The sequence below is a fragment of the Microplitis mediator genome, chromosome 4 (assembly GCF_029852145.1).
Source record: "Microplitis mediator isolate UGA2020A chromosome 4, iyMicMedi2.1, whole genome shotgun sequence".
NCBI lineage: Eukaryota > Metazoa > Arthropoda > Insecta > Hymenoptera > Braconidae > Microplitis > Microplitis mediator.
In genome coordinates, this window is record NC_079972.1 from 10630315 (window position 1) to 10651339 (window position 21025).

General features: G+C 30.7%; 1 protein-coding gene across 1 annotated transcript; it reads right to left on the reverse strand.

The window, feature by feature from the left end:
- Nucleotides 1-9587: 9587 nt before the first annotated feature.
- On the reverse strand, nt 9588-15908 carry LOC130666661 (toll-like receptor 7). Its single transcript, XM_057467849.1, has one exon. It carries the CDS (start codon nt 15400-15402, stop codon nt 11401-11403), a length of 4002 nt encoding a protein of 1333 aa, XP_057323832.1. The 5' UTR covers nt 15403-15908; the 3' UTR covers nt 9588-11400.
- Nucleotides 15909-21025: the final 5117 nt, after the last annotated feature.

Below are 21025 nucleotides of genomic sequence, written 5' to 3' on the forward strand. Positions count from 1 at the left end.
ATAAATATATTTCATAATTCGACTGAAATATATCATTTATTTGTGGTAAGTAAATGATAAATTTGTGGTAAAGATATTAAATTTGTGACGAATAACGGAAAATTTGGCGATACTTAACATATCTTTGATACACATGGTCCAATTACACTGAGAGAACAATTTATTTGAGCCAAATGAGATTTGTTTCAGGTAAATAAATCCCATACTTAAATGGACCCAATTCGAGACAAAAATATGGTTCATTTGAATGAAATAATCATTTGTTTCTAGTTAACAAATCTTTATTTGGAATTTGTTTTCAACCAAGATTCGTTAACTATAAACGAATATATATTTGAATGAATTAAATGATTTTGTTCAATCAAATAAATCTATTTATTTGGCTCAAATAAATTGTTCTCTCAGTGTAATATTTATTTGCAACAGATTATTTCTTTACCACAAATAAATCAATTCCTTCACGCAATTAAATCGCTCAAATACATGATATTTTTCTTCGGCTCAAATAAATCTTAGTCATCAGCTCAAATAAATTTTTGATTCAGTGTAGTGTTCATTTTAATTATTAACATTCAAATTGTTTAATTAAACTGGATATTTATTATTTTTCAAATAATTAGTTTAATAAATAATCAAATTTCCCGCCCTAAGTAATTTTCGATTAAAATTCAGACAACGTTATTTAAAAGTTTTTCCGACTCGAACCACTTTCAAGATCGAAGACATACTTTTACAGATTTATGGAATTGGTTGGCCATCTAAATTATTAAAAATTTTTTAAAAAATTTATTGATCATAAGCTTTAATTTTATACCCAACATAAAATTTGAAACAAAAAATTTTCTTGTATGAAAAATTAAAGTTCCCAAACTTTGAGAAAATAAATTTTCTAGCCAAAGTTAATTATTGGTTACCCATTTAACCTTTCATTAAACTAAAGAGACAGTCACGTGATCTCATAACTGTTCCATTATGATCACACCGTAGTACAGTTACTTAAAAATCCCATACACAAAAGCGCATGAGCTTCGTAAAAATTTAAATACCAAAATTATTAACTATCAAATAAAAAAATGAATATCTGATAATCGAAGGGAAATTTCCGTTAGAAAGCAAAGTCATCGAAAGTTGACCCTCTAGGATGACACCTTGGATTTTTATATTGTTAATAAACTATCAATGAATAACTCAATTTAATAAAATACCGATTGGGATTACAAAAGGTCATCCATCATTACAATCTTAATAAAAAGGTATTCAAACAAATAATACCTTCCGATGTGATATCATCGTTCGACATCTCTATCATATCACTCAGAAAATTTATCTCTTTAGTATCAAATTTAAGTGATTTCGCCACAACTCTTTAAAAAAAAATCCATAAATGAAGGCTGCCTAACTGTTCTTTTTATATAAATTATAAACCCACTAACTGTTCTTCTCAATACTCAGCCCATTAAGACTTAATATTTCCTTTTCTCTCTTATCTATCTAAAATTAATTGCAATAAACAGTGATAATGATAAAAGCTAATGCACGTTTAATTATTTTCATTGTTTTTAAAAACAGTTATTATACATGTTCATATTATAAATAATAATAATTGATGAACGTTTAATTTATACTTCGGTTATTATAACAAAATATGAGTGCGAAGAGTTAATATGTAAGAGAATTAGAGCACAGAAAAAGTGCTAACACACGAATTTATAATATTTCCGTATTAATTTGCATCGTACGGTTAATGGAACCGTAACAGCATTAAATTAATTTCCATCACCCGTGTATAAAAATAATGATGATAACAACAATAATATAATGATAACAATATTTGAATTTGTTAATTAAATTTTTAATAAACTTGCATACTGCATTTAATAATAAATTTATTTAAAAATAAAGGAAACAAAATTGCTCAATGTAATGCAGTAATAAAAAATAATTACAAACTTTACTGGATACGTTTTTTAATTACATTTATTTAATGGATTTATAACGACTTATATAACGAATTTTATAAAAATATTTTTTAGTAGAAAAGTCTGGTTATTGGAAATTATTACTTGAGCGTGTTCACACAGATATTACACATATGTAAGCACATGTGTATATATATGTATGTATAACTGATGATGCCGCATCAGGACCATTACCGTTTATTCTCGTAGATCATTATTATCATGAATACAAAGGCTCGATAAAGATAGAGAGGTTTAATTTTAAGAGAGAAAGTAGGAGAGTTATATTTTCTCGGGTCATATATGTACTCTAATTCAGAATAAACAGGGGTTTAAATTTTACCAGATCACTGATTTTGTTAGTAATCGATTATGTCCAATGGTACTGGGATCATTCTAGGGCATAACTGAGAGAGAGAGGGTGTGTAAGTACTGCAGACGCGTGTATATTCTATAAGAGGGTTCATCCTATCTATATATATAAATATATATAATACAAGTACTAGAAAACGACGTCTGGATGGATGATTTTTCCTCTTTCCGTGTCACTGAAGTACTTATTAATATTTATCGCGTCACCGCAGCTATTTTCCCCCTTATATATGACGCTCGTTAAAAATTGCAAAATCAGTTGAATAAAATTTTGGTGTCTGGCTTCGAGCTTTCATATTATAATAAATTCGGTGTATCAAAAAAAGTAATTTTTTTATAATGTAACACTTGTCTAGCTATTTTCTATTCATACACATAATTGAGATCATCATAACTGACTCTATAGTCAAGTTTACTATCGATCTCTGTGGTCTGTATGCATCTACTTCTATATATATATGTATGTATATCTCTGTACAGTATATAAATATAGAATAAAATTATTTTAGCACACATATTATGTGGTATCAATTGTTATTCCACGCAAACAACCGCAGTGCGATAAGAAAAGAAGGCTCAACTCGTGAAATTCAAACTTTTTTTTATTACTATTTTTCACCATATACGCGACAGCTGGTACGATTTTATGCTTATTAAAAAAGTCGATGGCACGGCAGCTGGTGTCACGTCGCGTGACGAATTCGAAGGAGCAGAAAAGCTATACGCCAATATCACATATATTTATATATATATATAGTAATGAGAAAAAGGTGCCGGTTTTTATATAAAAAGGCAACACCCACTTTATACTAGTAGTGATTTAAAAGAACTAGCATATGAATGTTAACCTTTTTACGCTAAATTATTTTCTTAACATGAACTTTTTTTGAAAATGTGCCTGAGTGATTTGACTATAAGGGTCTAGACCAGACCGACTACTATGCAACTAGTCGATACCGAATGATGTAGTTTGATATATATATAGAGTTCAAAGTGTGTATGGTATATAGCTTTACTGGGAACGGGGATTGCTGGTGGGTCGCGCGTCTCTGTTACTCATTCGTCACAAGTCAAAGCTGAGCTACGACTGCCGACTGTTGACGGCGACCCTTGATTTGATGCGCCCGCGTGTACGTTGATGGCATAGTACATTATGTATATCGATAAATTAACCCCGAGACTGTACTAGTGTATGACAAAAGATAAATCCGAGGAAAAAAGGAAACTAATTTTCTATGCTCAAACTATTACGTTTTCAATAAATATAACTCACGGCTATAAAGTCCGTTAACATTTTTTCGCTTGCTATAAAACTATACATATATATGTTTGTGTCAATATACGTGGGTTTATCTTTTACCGTGAGTGGTTAATACATTCGACAAACACTTATGTCGAGTGTAAATATACTCAATAAATGTTATGGCTTTGAAATATACAAAGAGTACAACTTGTATTATGTTTATATATTTTTGTTTTATTTAATAATTAACCGAAATGGTTTATTTTAACATTTGGTTTGTTTACTCAAAGTGAAATTTAAATTTAACATTTAACGTGTGTACTTATGCTAATAAATTATTTATCAGGATGAATAAGTAATATCTTAAAAGATTTATGAATGAAAACGAAAAAGAAAACATAAATATTATTGTTTACAAAACTTTTAACTCAAGGAATTTTCTCATGCATTAAAAATGAAGAAAACTATTTTTTTCACATAACAATAGACCAAACAATAAATAGAATACGTAAATTTTAAATTGCGTATGAAATTAAGGTATAAAAACAAGCGGAATAAGTTGTGTCAACTATAATACATTTCCGACGTCTTTTCTCATCGCTCAAGAGTTTTTGCGCTCACACACTCTGCAGTTTCACACGAATTTTTTTTACTCGTGAATAATATTCCAATATTAACTTTAACATGTATAGATATATATACATATGAAGTTTGAAGTTTCGCGGTAGCTGAAAAGCCAACAATTTGGTCCTAACTTATGGCAACGAGCTCTGCGGCCCAATTCTACTTGCATTGAACACTCAAAAAGTTAAGAAATTCACATGCCAAAAGTTATATATATTTAAGTATATATGTGTATTTATTAAACTGAAGAGGAGTGAAAAGCTAGTGAAGGTTACTTTTGTAAACTTTTAAAACTTCGTGATCTCATAAGTCACCGAACTGTAATACTAATTTTTTATTACATCAGTCATCAAAACAATGATTCATAAATAAATATTATGTTTGAAAATTTTCATATCTATAATAGTGAGAACAAAATAAAATATGGAAAGAGGAATAAATGTTTCACTATTTTTCAGTCTCCGAATAAGTATTGCCATAAGAAAGTCCAAAAGTGAGGCAAATAAGCCGCCTTAAAAAAATTAAACTCAAAATTTTTTCTGGAAATTAAATTAATTTTTTTTCAGTAGTAAAAATAATCCTGACCAATTCAAAATTCATATTAATTCAATCACGGATTAAATCCGGAGTAAATGCGGAGTGAGTGCGCAATAGGTGACTATTTCTTTAAGACCTTCGGAATAAAATTTACTCCGAAGGGGAGTTTGTTTTAATTTTAAAACTCCGAATCGGAGTGAATTCGGATTTAAATAAAATCCAGACCACTGTGCATTTACTCCCGATTTTTTACAGAGTACTATAGTACTGAGAATTTTACGGTATTTTTTGCTAAAAAAATTTATAGAAAAATTACTATAGTCATAGTAACATGAGGACAGTATGGAATTATTGTACAAATTACCGATTCTGTAGAAATTTTAAAAATACAGCGAACAGAATTTACAAGGTGCATTGTAATTTTGACAATGCAACAGATAAAATTTATACCAACTGCATACTAAATATTCTGATTTAACCTAATAAATTTTACTATGCAGTTGGTATAAATTTAATCTGTTGTTTTGTCAAAATTACAATGCACCTTGTAAATTCTGTTTGATGTATTTTTAAAATTTCTACAGTATCGGTCATTTGTACAATAATTCCATACTGTCCTCATGTTACTATGACTATAGTAATTTTTCTATAAATTTTTGATGCAAAAAATACCGTAAAATTCTCTGCGTGTAGTAAAATTTATTTTCAATTGACAACTGTCAAAATTTTGCTTAAATTTTTTAAATAAAAATTTCTAAGTCTGATTTTAGTTTAAAAATTTTTTGCATGCTTCAAAATACCCCATGATATCTACAATTTCATAAAAAAATTCTGGTCCATTTTATCTTTCCCGCTTAAATAGATAACAACAACAACAGCAACGAAAACAATAATAATGAAAAGCAATAATGCATGACGAGGTGTCAACAGTCAAGAATTTAGTGGTAAAATTATGAGGTAAATTGTTAGGTTGTCCAAAACAACCACATCAGAGTAACGATCTCATACAGATAATGTTGCTATCACGACGATCATCGATAATGTTAAATGTACGTGACGGTGTGTATGTATGTGTATGTGTATGGTCATTATATACATATTATCTATATAACATCACTCTTTGTACTCCTCACGTACAGCATATATATGTGTTATATAATACTAGTGTGTATGATGTGATGTGAATTTGTGGTTTTCCTCAGAGTGCACCAGCTTGGTATACTCCGCTGTAGATGACGACACGGCGGGACGTGAGAAGCGATACAACAGAAAAACCTCATGCTCAACTATATATATGTATATATATATATAAATTTTATTTATGTCATATTCATCAAGAAATTGCGGTGGTCTACTTTGTCATCTGTCTGTATCACTTACGTCGCTCTGTTTCTTTTAATAGATTTTATAATAATAGTTACATATTTTCTCGTCGATATATATGTACATATATATGTGAGTTTGGATTAGTTCATTTATCATTTTGATATATTTTATTTATGTTAGATATCAGTCATAAATAATCTGTATCAAATTTATCATAAAGATTATTAGTACTAATAAAAATTTCATATATTTTTTGTTAATTCAATGTTTTGAATTGTCTCTGACATATTTTCATTCAATTTGATAAATTTTTTTCAAACAATGTAATGTCAACTGAATATTCCATTGAATTATTTGCAAACAAAAATTTTTTTCAAAATTCCATGATTATAAACTTTGTCTATTGTATGGAGAATGGATTTTTTCGACAGTTGCATGAAAAAACGAGAGAAAAAAAGTTGATTTCGCGTAAAACAATTTAATGAAAGGATGAAATACTTGAATGATGGATAAAAATTAACGATAAAATAAATGTATAATAGATGAAATTGACAATTGTGAAATTCCAAAGATTCCGATGAATGCGAACGGTTGTACAATGAGAGTAAATGCTGAGAATGCGTTGTCAATGTAAAATTAGTTCCTCCTTGAATAGGTAGTGAGAACAATTCTGTAGTAGTTGAACAGGATTACTCGGTTTTGAGTGTACTATTGAAAAGGGGGCGCGAGATCTTCTACCAGAGTTCGCAATAAAGGCTTAGATGCTTTTAATTAATTATAACATCAATTATTTACACGCAAGTTCGATAATTATATAATATTACAGTCGGGAAAAGTAATTTTGTGAGAACTCTACACACACATACATATATATGTATATGTATGTGTGTATATATACTTATGTTATTGTTATACTCTAAATACTGTGAAGTTAATAAAGTAGTTTTACAAATCAGTGCTATAATTATTTCATTTGCAAAATACCGATTATTCATTACGAAGAATTGAAATATTGCTAAGTAATAAATATAATATGACTATAATACAAAATTTATATTGTTGTTAAAAATTTAATTTAATTTTTTTTCACTCAACGTGATAATTCAGTTAATGATACACTGTGATTGACCTATATTAAGTAATTTATTAGTTATTCATGCAATATTTTTTTGGTGCCTTATGTACTATTTTTGGTGTTGTATATATAGATAGTATCCCTGATTAAACAACTGAATTCGACCGAATTAAAAATTTTAATTCTGTTATATTCTGTCGAATTCTGCAAAACAGAATTCAACTGAATTGAAAATTTGAATTTGAATTAAATAGAATAAAACCGATTTAAAAATTTCAAATTCGTTTTAATTCAGTTTTATTCGGATTCAGAACCAGAAATTGGAGAATTATTTTTGAATTAATAAGAATTAAACCGAATAGAATTATTTAAATTCGTTTTAATTTGGACAAATTCTGGTTTTCCTGCCGAATTAGACAGAATTCATTTTTGAATTAGGTACCGAATTAAGAGAATTTATCTGAATTAAATAGAACTAAAAATTTAATTCAGCTTAATTCGATCGAATTCAGTTGTTCAATCAGGGATACTTTTATTATTGTAAATCATGTTTAGCGAACTCACACGATATGTATATCGGGATAGTATCCCCGATGATGCATTTAAATAAATAAATAATAATAAAATAGATATAAATATAATATGACTGTAATACAAAATTTATATTTTTGTTAAAAATTCAATTTAATTTTTGACAATTCATTTTTAATAAGTTGACATACCGGATATGTTATTTTTAATGGAAGTTTTTTATTTTTAAACGATTGAAAATGATAGGTATTCTATCTGTAGAAAAATACAATGAAATAATCTAATGAGAATGGAAAGGAATTTATCTCATATAATTTTCCAAATTGAAATTTAAAAAAGTAAAATTAGTTTTAGAAATGAAATCTGTATTTTTAAATTAACCCATGTTTAATGGGACAGCAACACCGCGCTCATATTAATTTTATAAATATCTCTAGTAAATATAACATGGAACAATAATGTAAATTTGGAAAATTTTATTTATACCTTAAGGTAAAAGACCTAGTACCCGATCAAGGAACTAGTACTCGATTACTCATGTATTTTCATGTATTTACTAAATATAGATATAAAAATACAGGAGTGATCGTGTACTAGTTTCCCGATCGGGTGCTGGGTCTTTTACCTTATATACGATTACATTTGTCAGCGTTAAATTTTTTTTTTACCCTGTAACCATAATAAAGTACTCTTGTAGAACAATATAATTATCAGATGAATTGAAGCAATTATTAAATTCGATCACGAATCTTTATAATTTACACTGAAAAAAATATTTATTTGAGCCAAAGATATCGTATATTTGGATATATCCAAATAAATATTTAATTGTGAGTAAGGTATAATATATTTGAGTAGTTTAATTGCGTGAAATAAGTGATTGATTTGTGGTAAAGAAATGATCCAATTGCTGATAATAAATATGGGCTTCAAATATATGTACAGTATCGCCGAATTTTAAATATATCAAGTATACTTACCACTAGGGGCAAGATTTTTGCCTTATTTTTAAAATGAATAGTTCAAATTTTTAATATTACGGGGAAAATATCGGTCTTAGTAAAAAAGTTTTCCAACAAAAGTTGTAGGAAATTTAATTTTATTCAAAAAATGTCTCTTATGATTTTCTTATACGATCAATATTTTCGCCGTAATTAAAAAATTAAGATTCATAATGAATGATTCAAAATTTGGGGAATTATGTATATAATTATGTTATAATATTTTAGGAAATTAAATTTCCGACAACTTTTGTTTAAAAACTTTTTTCATAATACCAATATTTTCCCCGTAATATCAAAAATTTCACACCACTAATTATTATTTTTAAATTAACGCAAAAATCCTGGCCCTACTTACCACAAATAAATTATATATTTCCGTCAAGTTATAAAATTATTTGAATCAACTGTCATATTTAGTTGTACCAAATATATTTTTTTGTCATTAAATCAAAAGAAAAAAAAAAAAAAAACACAAAGAATTGATTTTATTGAAACAAATATTTCCTTTTTTCAGTGTACATGAATTTTTTCTCATCCCGAATCCCACGAACTGCATTCTGCTAAAACTTTTCTCCATAAATATACATTATTTAAATTATCGTATTTAAAATCGAAGTCACGTATTAATTATGAATAAATCCAAAGATAATTAAATATATAACTTACCTCGCTTCTGTTCCAATTAGTCAGTGTGAAAACATGATATTCTATTGTTAGACGAGCACAATGAATGAGAGATGTTATATTGAAGCGCTATTTCAATTATTCTTTTCTCTCGCCGTTGTAATTAATTTATCAACGATTCAACAGTACTATTATTACATACCTATAACTATACATCCTTAAATATACATGTATATGAAGGACAAAGGATAATGAACGGCAATGATGTCTGGATTGATGTATTAAAAATAAATAAAAAATGTTTTAATTGAAACGATAACGTAAGTTATAAATTTATTCACATGATTTAAATAATCGAATTATAGCAAATGTACAATGTGTAGTTTTTTTATAAGGGCAAATGTACGTACGTCGTACAAAAGTAAGAGGCTTACAATTTATTTATAATAATAATAATTATTTATTTATTTATTTATATTTTATTTTTTAAACTTCTCCGGATGTACATTTATTATTCAATAATTCTTTTATGGCGAGTATATCTTACATCAGGCATAATTACATACATATTTACATATCATACAACAACTTTTTTTAATCTCTCTGTCAGTCATATAAAATTACAAAACATTGCCTAGCTAATTTAACGCTCATATTTCCAGCACACTAACTTTATATTTGTTAATTTTAATAATTACTTTTTTTTTAAACAAATTTCAAATCATTTTATACACATTTTTATATTTATATATATATATATATAACATATTTTATAGTAAATATTTACAGCTGTGCCACGTTGGAGTCGAATCGAGTCGCTAAATCCGTATAATTGTGACCATTTAATTAAGCATAATTTATTAATTAAGTAAATAATTATTTATTTAAAGTTAATTTAAGTCTGTGGCGAGGTAGGCCATCGGTAAATTTACAACACAATAATAGTTTTATTGTTTTGTTTGTTTTATTCTCTCGATATTTAATTAGGACGGGCAAAATACTATTGTTTAAACAATGAACAATAAAAAAAAACAATTTTTAATCAGTACGTTAATGAGAATGTTGTTATTGAAATAAATTAAAAAATATATATATTGTCTTTATGAGAACGTCAGTCAATAACTAAAATTTCATTATTATTATTTTTTTTTTTTCATGTTCTCTTTTATCTTTTTTTTATTCTGCATATCGTTAAATGCTTTTAATTCAGTTATTTACCGGCAATAATAATAATAGTGATTATATTAAAGAACAATAAAAATTTTTTTATGAGTGTACATTATTTGTTTTCATTATAGGAACGTTTGTGCGAACTCGTAAAAAAATATAATCGCTTTCAAACGTCATCAAGTTTATCGCAAGATTATCGTGATAACAGATACAAAAATGATGAGTCAGTAGTTTTTTAAACAAAGAGCAGAAAAAAAATATATTAATCACGTTTTAGTTTTGTTACACTAATGAATGAATGAGTTTTTTTTTTTTTTTAAGTCTGCGCACATTGTTGGTTTAAAACAAACTTATTGTCCATACTCACTAAATTTAAAGAATAAAAATAGAAAAAAAACATATTAATTAAGATATATCACAAAAGATCTACACAGCGGAAGAAAGTATTACAGGGAACACAATTATTTAATTAAGAATCCTCAGAACTCACTGCAGCACTGTTTTTCATAAATATAGTAATGTTGATTCTTTACTTTAACATGCCCATTATAATGAGCGCCTCTGACGTCAGGGAAAAGTGAAGACAATGCACCCTTTGACTAGACGTCGACGTAACAGCGAATGTATTTCAGGAAAGTTGCTCTCCTTTTGAATGTTGGACTAAATTCTTGATCGCCCGAGTTACATTTTAAACACGGTTGTCTGCACGCCAAAGGTATATGCGGGATGCTTTCAAGTTCGCTCGTACACATCTACGTGACCAGCACACACCGCTACGTGTTTCCACAAGCCAATTTCCAACAACAGCCAACAACAACAGCGATGGCCCTTGGATTTTCCTGTAGTAGTGTATCAGAGTAAGCACCTTTGCCTCTTACAAGCTCGTGCGCTGTTTCTTGAGTGGGTTTTGCAAATAAAACCGTTCTTCTGTGAGAATTACACGAGATAGGCTTGTCCAGGTGGTGGATGCTGCTGTTGTCTCCAGGCATTTCGCTCGAGTGTCGAATAATCGGAATCAATTGACGAGTAAATGTGTTCAGACAGTGGTCGTCTACTTTCATTGATTGCATCGACAGGTCCCTCTTGATACGCACGATTCATAGTCAGCCTCGGACTTGGATTAGCTGTTGTTGAGCTGCTCATTGAACTATCTCTATTAGCACTTCCGACCCCACCACTTTCACCCAGCCTTCCTTGATTATTTTGACCGAGAACTGCGGCGCTTGAGTAAGCCGGTGGTGCTTGAAGTAACTCTGGTGCGTCCTTGAACAGCGGATGATGATGATGATGACCCGCTATGTGACCGTGAACTCTCAGTGTCGATGTTTCTTTTTCCGGCCGACCCTCAAGAGTGTATGTGTTGACATTTCTTCTGTACAGCGACGAGGATTTGTGCCTGAGTGCATCACCAGGTGGCATAGCGAACCTCAGTCTTTCCCAGAATCGTTTTTCGCCCCACCTGAGCGTTGTCGCGGTACGCAGGTATGGCCTTAATTCGGGATCCGCTTCCGCCTCTGGTGCAACTGGGCCGGCTTGTACAACAACTAATTGACCTGGCCGTCCCCTCAGGGCCTCGTGTACTGCCGCACGAAATTCAAAACGCGACCACTCGGTTTGTAAAAAATTTCTTGTCAGCACTATGATGACCCGTTTAGAAGCTTCGGCAGCCTCTAAAACAACAGGCGCAGCTGCCCTTAGGCACGGAAGATCCCGATGATGAAGACACAGTCGTAGACCACTTGGTCCATGCTCAAGTTCAACTGCCAGCGAATGTAATACAAAGTCTTCGTCTTTAGGACTGTAACAAAAGTAACCGTCATAGAGACGTTCTTTGTCTTCAGATTGTGTTGACTTTGCCCAGAACCTTACACCGTAACGAGAGTAAGCCCACGTGCGCACTGGTTCACGGAATATAAATGCCAAGACTGTAATTACCAGGAGTAATAATACTGCTGATAATGTAGCAGCTACCATTGGTAAGTAATCAGATACCATAATACTTTCAATAACACCACCTTGTGCATAGTAATCCGAGCATGCTGTCTCATTAACATTGAGACGACGTCGGTATGCAGGACGAGCATCATTATTATAGCACCAAACGTCACTTGCGTCAATAACTTTGTGAGCATTGTCAGAAACCCAAGAGGACAGCTCTTGCAGAAATTTACAGCGACATGACCAGGGATTGCCCCCGAGCGATAGATCCACTAAACGGGTATTGAGAGTGACTTGCCAAACCGGAAACGTGACAAGACGGTTTCCATTGAGCCTCAGAATTTCCAATGATCTCAATGGCAATAGGGTGAGATTACCAATGAAACCTATCAAGTTGTTCTGCAGGTATAGCTCGCGCAGGTGTGCAAGATGCTCAAACTCAAATCCCTTAAGCTCGTGTATTTTATTGTCTTCGAGATGCAATATCTGCAAATTGTTTAATCCATTGAATGTACGGTTTTGTATTGACTCAATACCACTGGCGTTAACGTATAATACGCGCATATTTTTACGACCGATAAATACGTGATTTTGTAATTCTCTAAAATCATTACCGTCCAAATAAACTTCGGTAGCATCCATAGGTATACGACGAGGTATGTCTTGTGTACCGAGACCCGAACAATCTACAACATTCGTATTCCACGTTTGATCATGATAACACTTACAGTCAGACGGGCATGTCATTTCACAATCACAAGCATCAAAATCACAACAGTGACACAGAGCGAAACAGTGTGCCTCATAACGACATAAAAATTGTTCTGGTCTAGCTATTGATGCAGGCACTATTGCTGTACCACGAGGACCCGATATGCGACACATTGCATTGTCTAAATCCATAACCCGCGGATGCTGTCGCAGCGCACTCATGTTATTGATAACAGGCAGCCAGTCCATCGAACAGTTACAATTGAAAGGATTACCACCGATATAGAATTCCGGTAGAAATTTACCCTCAGGTACTGGTGTCAATCTCAATGCTGCCAATTCCATTGTTTCAATCATATTGGCATACATATCGACTCTCGTTAAATTAACTTTGTCCGTAAACGTATTGGCATGTACATTTGTAATGTAATTATTATTTATGAACAATAATTCAACACTGTCAGGCACAGATAGAGGCATTAATTCAGTAATACGGTTATGACTTGCATCCAAAGTACGTACTTTTAAATCACGTATTTGATAATAATTACCCAAACTCTCAATAAAATTACCATGTATATCTAACCACTTTAGATTACGGGGTATAAAGGCGTAATCGAACCACTCAATGTGATTTTCCGATAAATTAAGCAGAAGTAAACTTGCGATACTTGCAAATATACCGTTAATATCGGAAAGAAAATTTCCATCGAGGCGAATAGCTTCTAGACGTGTATTACGTTCAAATGCATCACGTTCAACGTGTTGCACTTTGTTTCTCGCCAAATTTAATATCTGCAAATTGGGCAAATCCCACAGCATCCCACGTGATAAATTACCGATTTCATTCCCAATTAGACGTAATCCCGTGAGTTGGTTTAGATTTTTGAAGGATCCGTTGTGGAAATCTGTTATTTTGTTTTCACCCAAATCAAGTGTCTTCAAAAATGTTAAATCTCTCAGAGCTTCAGGTATCGCCGTTAATTGATTCCCACTCAAGTCAAGTTCTTTCAAATCAGAGCAGTTGCGAAATGCCAGTGGATCCATTGCTTTTATTTGATTTCCTGACAGTGTCAAACGATTTAATACAAACAGTCCATTGAGAAGTTGTGGTCCCAGTGAATGCAAATTGTTGTCGGATAATTCCAAAGTATGTAAATTATAAAGTGGTAGAAATGCATTACTCTCAATGTGTGAAATAGAATTATTATGCAAATCAAGTATTTGAAGAAAAAATAAATCTTTGAACATCTTAGCGTCAATTCGTGTTAATGAATTGAACGAAAGATCAAGTACAATAAGTCTTATTAATCCTAAAAATGTCATTTCATCTACAGTGTCACTACCAAGACGATTATCTGCCAAATTTAACACCAAAAGCTGTTCAAGGCGTGTGAATGTACCTCGAGGTAAATTACGTAATTCATTGTGCTGTAAATGAATTTCTCTTAGATCTCGTGTACTTGCAAACAGTGCTTCTGGCAGTGTATCAAGTGAATTGTAACTGACATTAAATACACGTAAGCTAGTAAGTCCAGTAAGTGCATCACTGGCTATCTCGCCAATTGAATTATGCTGCAAATAGAGTTCTTGTAATTGTCTCAGACCCGACAATGGGCTATCCTCGGGTAAATTCCTTATCTCGTTATGCGAGAGATCGAGTGTGCGTATGTCTGCGTGACAATTGGCACGATTGGCACGTACGTCTGCCAGTCCAACCTCACTGATTTCACGGAATTGATTCCCGGTCAAATTGAGAATTTGGAGATTGTTAAGACCGCACAATACATTCCGAGGTAAAACCCTGAGATTGCTATCGACTATCTCAAGTGCTTGAAGTTCCCTAAGTCCAGCTAGGGCTTCTGGTACCAGTTCTAGTGTACGCCCAGCACTCCATTCGACGTTCAGTGTCCTCAGCGATAGACGTTTTAGTTCGTTCAACGGTTGAAACGCCGCTTCAGGAATACGTAATATTTTACAACTATCAATGCTAAGCTCGTGCAAACCGCTCAACCGGTTCCAGCTTTCCCCGCTAATTATACTCTCAAAGTGATGCACATTACTACAATCGAGACGTAATTTGAATGCACCCTCTAGTGGCGGAAATAGCGCAGCAACACCCGATGGATCCAGTGTTCTTACATTGCAGACCGCGGATCTCGTGTCATTGCCGTCGGATGACCAGTGACATGATCCCAACACACCCTCCAGCGTTGTCGTTGCCAGTAACCACAACAAACTCACTATCATCACATACATCCTCGGCATCCAGCTGCATCTCGGTGCCATTATATTCAAATATCCGTCTTGGTTCCCGGATTTATCATAAATCGCCGGCAATATTTAAATATTGCATAAACAACACCTTTTATCACATAAAAGTACACCCTGCCATTTTATAATACCCCTTTTCTCCAGTTTTTTCACTCACTTATTTAAATTTACTTTCACTATATCCCGGCAATATCGCTCTTAAAATTCAATTGCTTATTATTCAATTAAAAATAATAAATAAATAAATAATTTATTATTTAATTAACGCAACTACAAACACTACGTAACACTAATTATCGCTATTGATACCGTTTATTTTTCACATTAAATAAATAATAAAATTTAACTACCACCGACAACAGCATAATAGCAGTAATAGTACCGCAAGTAGTAGTAGTAGCAGTAGTAGTAGCAGTAACGACAGTACTTGTTACATTAAATATTTATTAATAATACAGTATACGGACTGAGAGAACAAACACGTACGTTCCACCCGCACGGTCAACTCGCACTGACTCGACGGTTGTTAGACTGGTTGGGTTGATCGCGAGGACGGTGGCATTTCAGGGGAACTTTTCTCCCACCACAACCACCATCAATGGTCGAGATACTCGCGAGACTGCGCCACCATACGGGCAAACTCAGCCCGTGGAACGACGAAAACCTGGAACGTGGTGGGGAGAAAAACCTACCCCTGTCCCCGATCCCCTGGTCCCTGTCGCCTATACTGTACGAAATGACGTACTATTCACATACCTCAGTTCGCCTTCAAAAAAGGACAATAGTTTTTATGTATCTCCCTAGCCCTCTACTCCCTGTCCCCACCAGGATCACTAGCACCCCATACTGCCAGGTAAGCAACGAACAAAAAAATTATAAAAAGAGAAATTGCTCCTACAAGCCCACCGGTGACAGTCTCATGGGATTTTTACTGAATCTTTCCAAATGTATTTTCATCGATATTTTCATATACATACACATATATATGTATTTTTATAAATCTATATATAAATTCACTGATGTCCTTTTTTCAGCCGATAAATCCATAAACCCATTTTAAGCTTAACTTAAGCTTATTGTATACGAATTTATATATTTTTTTTAAAAGTATGTGTAAACTTTATGATGACTATATAACGATGATCAAATATATAAAAGTATGAATGCTATGCCGCTGCAGCGAAGCAATTAAAAGTTTTTTGTAAAAACACCACTCAATTAAGCGAATGGAAGGCAAGCATATTGATCAAACGAATCAATTTTTTACGCCAATGAAAGTATTCGCGGGGTCATGGATAATGTAATTAATTACGCCGTGTGTCATGGGCTTAAAAATAATTATAATATGTAATATTCATAAGTTATATGTGTTTATAAATGGTTCTCTATTAATTACCCATAATTAATGCGCAGTATTTACATATTTTTTATTATACTGTACTTTTAAATTCGAGTTATTCAAATATACGTAATAATTGACATATTTTAATAATTGATTTCTCTTCTCAATTATGTTTAATTAATTTGTTGTTGTGTTTTTTCTTTATTCACTGAGTATTCGTTATATCGTCCGCGGATGGTAAATTGAAATTTTTGGTTTTAAATATATATGTTTGGCAATAAATTTTGTTACATTACGAGTAAAAATATTTGATATCTGTAAAGATACTCAACGTATTATAATTATTGTTTTTTTAATCATGTATAGATTGGTCATAAATTTTTTAGATTTAAAATAATTTGAAGCCAATCTAATCGAATCAAATCTAAACTAAATAACAACGAAATCGATTTTTTTTATGGAATATTATAACTAATAAATGATACTGAAATTAGCCGGCGGATAATTTTTGTATTTTTTTTAAAAACTATAAATTTAAAAAAAAAATATTTTTAAAAATTGCACCGATAGTTTTTCCAATATTATACATGTGCATATTTTTAGTTTTTTTTTTTTTTTTTTAATTGAATTCTTGAAAAAAAAATCGAAAATTTTTAATTGTCTGCTAACTTCAGGATCATACTAACGAATTTTTTGGAAAATCAATAATAATATTAAGTAATGAATGAGACTTTTATTGAAATTAACGAAATCACATTTCGACTCATTTTCATAATTTTTAAATTTGAAACTAATTTCGATATTTGGTATTATTCTAATCCGTACGGAAATAATAGAAAACCAAAAATATTTCTGATACTGAAATTAACGTGATACTGAAATTAGCCGACGACTAATAATTTTTGGATTTTTTAAAAAACGATAAATTATGAAAAAAAAAATTTTTTTTTTTAATTGCACTTGTAGTCTATGAAATTTTCTACATGTACATTTTTTTAGTTTTTTTTTTTTGTTCAAAATAAAATCCAAAAATTTTTAATTGTCTGCTAACTTCAGGATCGTTAATTAACCGATGTCTAATAATTTTTTTATTTTTTACGAACGATAAATTTATAAAACAAAAATATTTCTCAAAATTGCACTTGTAGTTTTTTAAATTTTCCACATGTGCATATTTTTAATTTTTTTTTTATTCAAATTTAATTGTTGTAAAAAATTCCGAAAATTGTTATAAAAAAATGACCGGCTTGAAATTAATCGATCAATTATCAAAATATTATTATTATCGTTATTGCTGTAGTTATCATTATTATAAAAATTTTTTAAATAATTCAGTGAAAAACTTGTTATCTATATTGAAGTATTAAATATTTAAAAAAATATATATTAAGTAATACAATCGATTATTGTGTTACTGAAAAATTTAATTGATATCGAATATTGATTATCTATAAATAATTTACTATCATACTGAACTATCGGAAGAATAATTTAGTCATTATCTATTCTTGTGATGAAATTTAAAAATTCAATACTTCGATAAATTCAGTTTTCTCGACAGTGGAGTTCAATTATCGGTATCAGTAATAATTACATACAAAGCATGTAATGAAATTAAATTCGAGGATTTTCTAACATTAAAGTCCGAAAAAATACCACAATAATTCTGAAATGAAAATCAATACAACTTATACCCTCTGTTGTTCGATTCTCGAACTTGAAGCTGGCACAGCGGATGGTAATCGAGAGTTCTATTTCCAATAGTAATCGATAGTCATTTTATTCCAATAGCTAATATATTGACATCTTATAAAAATATCATTATCTGAATAAGATAACCTTTTATTTTTGTTTATTAAATAATCTTGATATTGCGAATTTTGAGATGAATGAAGAAAAAGAAGATAAAAATGATGATCCACGATTTGAATTTATTTATCAATATTTAACGCGATCGAGCAAAATAAAACCTGATAAATGGATAAAAATGTTAACCAATGAAGACTTTAAGGTAAAATTTGTATAATTGTTAAAAAATTATTGCCCTTAAGAGGATGATTTATTAAAAAGTGTAAAAATAAATTCTCTCAGAATGTTATTATTAATTTTTTCAATACACCGGATGAATATATATTGACAATAAATGTGTCATCTACTGGAGTAATAGTTCCAGTTTTAGGAATTCAATCAAATGCTAAAAACAAATTGTCCTATTTTGTGAAACGTCAGCCAGTAATTATAACAGAAACAAACTATAGAGAAGTTCTGATTCCTGGTGATATGTCACCGAAACCTATTGACGATCTGTCAGTACTGGTGCAAGAGGTATTCAGATGTGCAATGCAGTGTAGAAACTTTATTTAATTTTTAAAGATTTAATTATTTATTAAAAGGTTTACGTTCCGATACTTACTAACCCAGAAAATGCAGACAGTTGGCCGGAATTATTAACCGATGATGTTAAGAAACATGTTTATGATTTACAAAGTTCTATATGTCAGGTAAATTATTACAAGTAGAGAATTCGAAATATATATTGGGGTCACAATTATTTCCCTTATTTTGAAATTTTATGTCTCGGCCCAAAATATCTAAATTAATAATAAAATAATGTGACTTTTAATATTTGAGTGAAATGTACACAGAAAAAAATAATTTCGGGGCGCAAGAATTTTTTTGTATTTCAAATTGAACACAAAAATTTTATTGGGACAAGAAAAAATTTATTGACTCAAAAAGTTTTTTCTTGTTCTGAGAAAATTCATTCTCGCCGTAAGAAAATTTCTGTTTTCAATTCATACTGCAAAAAATTTCATGGGCTGGGAAAAAATTTTATTGGGGCGAGTAAAAATGTTTTGTGTCAAGAAATCCTTCTTTTCTGTGTAACAATTTCAAAAACCAGTCAAAATTTTCAAAATTCTATTTTATTTATATCATATATTTTTTAAAATAGGATTTGTTATTGCTGATAAATTTATTTGTCTATAACGCTAAATCACGAATTTCCATTCGCTGTGAATTTAAAAAAAATTTTTCACTGAGAGAATATCTATGATTTTTCTGAATTTCACTGAGTAAACAAAATTCCCCTATGAAAACAATGACAAAAATATAAATCAGTTAGTTTTATATTATTTCAAAATTCGCGGGGTTTTTTAATTAATCAGTCGCTCCCAAATCAGATTTTCTCAATTTAGATCATAATTAAAAAAAAATTTGGATTGAGACTGATAAATTCAAAAAATAATTGTCACCCAAATATACACAGAAAAGAAAAATTTTTTGGGCCGAGACCAAATTTCTTGTGCCAAGGAAATTTTTCTAGTCCTTGGAAAATTTTTGTCTTCAATTCATAATGCAAAATTTTTCTTGCGCCAAGAAATTATTTCTTTCTGTGTCTGTAAGCTTTTATATTTTGTAAAAAAAAAAAATTATAATAATTGCATTAATTAAAAATATATTTTCATTTAAAATTTCTTTATCATTTGACTTTAGTAACACTATCGTAGCTTCTTTCACTCCTATCTGTTTCAACAATTCCATTTCCGTTTTGTTAACGTCAGCATTTCACAGATAATTTCAACCATTTTAAATTTATCTTTCTATTCAAATTTCCCAACAGCTACTTGAGAAATAATTTTTTTTTTAAATTACATATCTCAATATTTTTACTTATGTTTATTATTAAACTATTATAACTATTTAGTTACGGGGTAAAATGACAGGTCACACATTACTATCAATGCCCATGGGCAATGAGAAATTATTTAAAATGGAAAGACTCACAAATAATGAAGAAATCGATTTAATGTTAAAAAGTAACATCGAAGAAATCGTTATCAGATGGTTGAATCAAGTCAACGATGTTTTGGATGAGGTTAACATCCGTTTATCTAATAGTGATAATCAATTATTTCCTAGTGCAGGTATATAATTATTTATCAATAATACACCTGAAGATCGGACCGTTTTTCGCGGAACGAAAATAAAAAAAACAAAATGGATAGCAAAAAATCTACTGGATCTAAATTTCTGAAATGTTTCACACAGGGACTAGTATGTCAGCCGGCGATTACAGCCACCCCCAATTACCCCTTAAATCACTTTTAAGCAGTCAAGTTACATAAATTTTTTTCATTTACGTTGCGCGAAAAACATTTTCCGTATGGAAAAAGTATATATCGCGTTACAAATGCCATAAGGGCGTAGCAAAAAATTTTTTTTTCGGGAAACAACGTATTTTTAGTTGAAACGCGTAGAAATGACGAAAAAAATTTTTTTTCAAATTTGAAATTT

What these genes read in the sequence shown, in the direction of transcription:
- LOC130666661 (XM_057467849.1), bottom strand. Translation starts at nt 15,402, where the DNA reads ATGGCACCGAGATGCAGCTGGATGCCGAGGATGTATGTGATGATAGTG.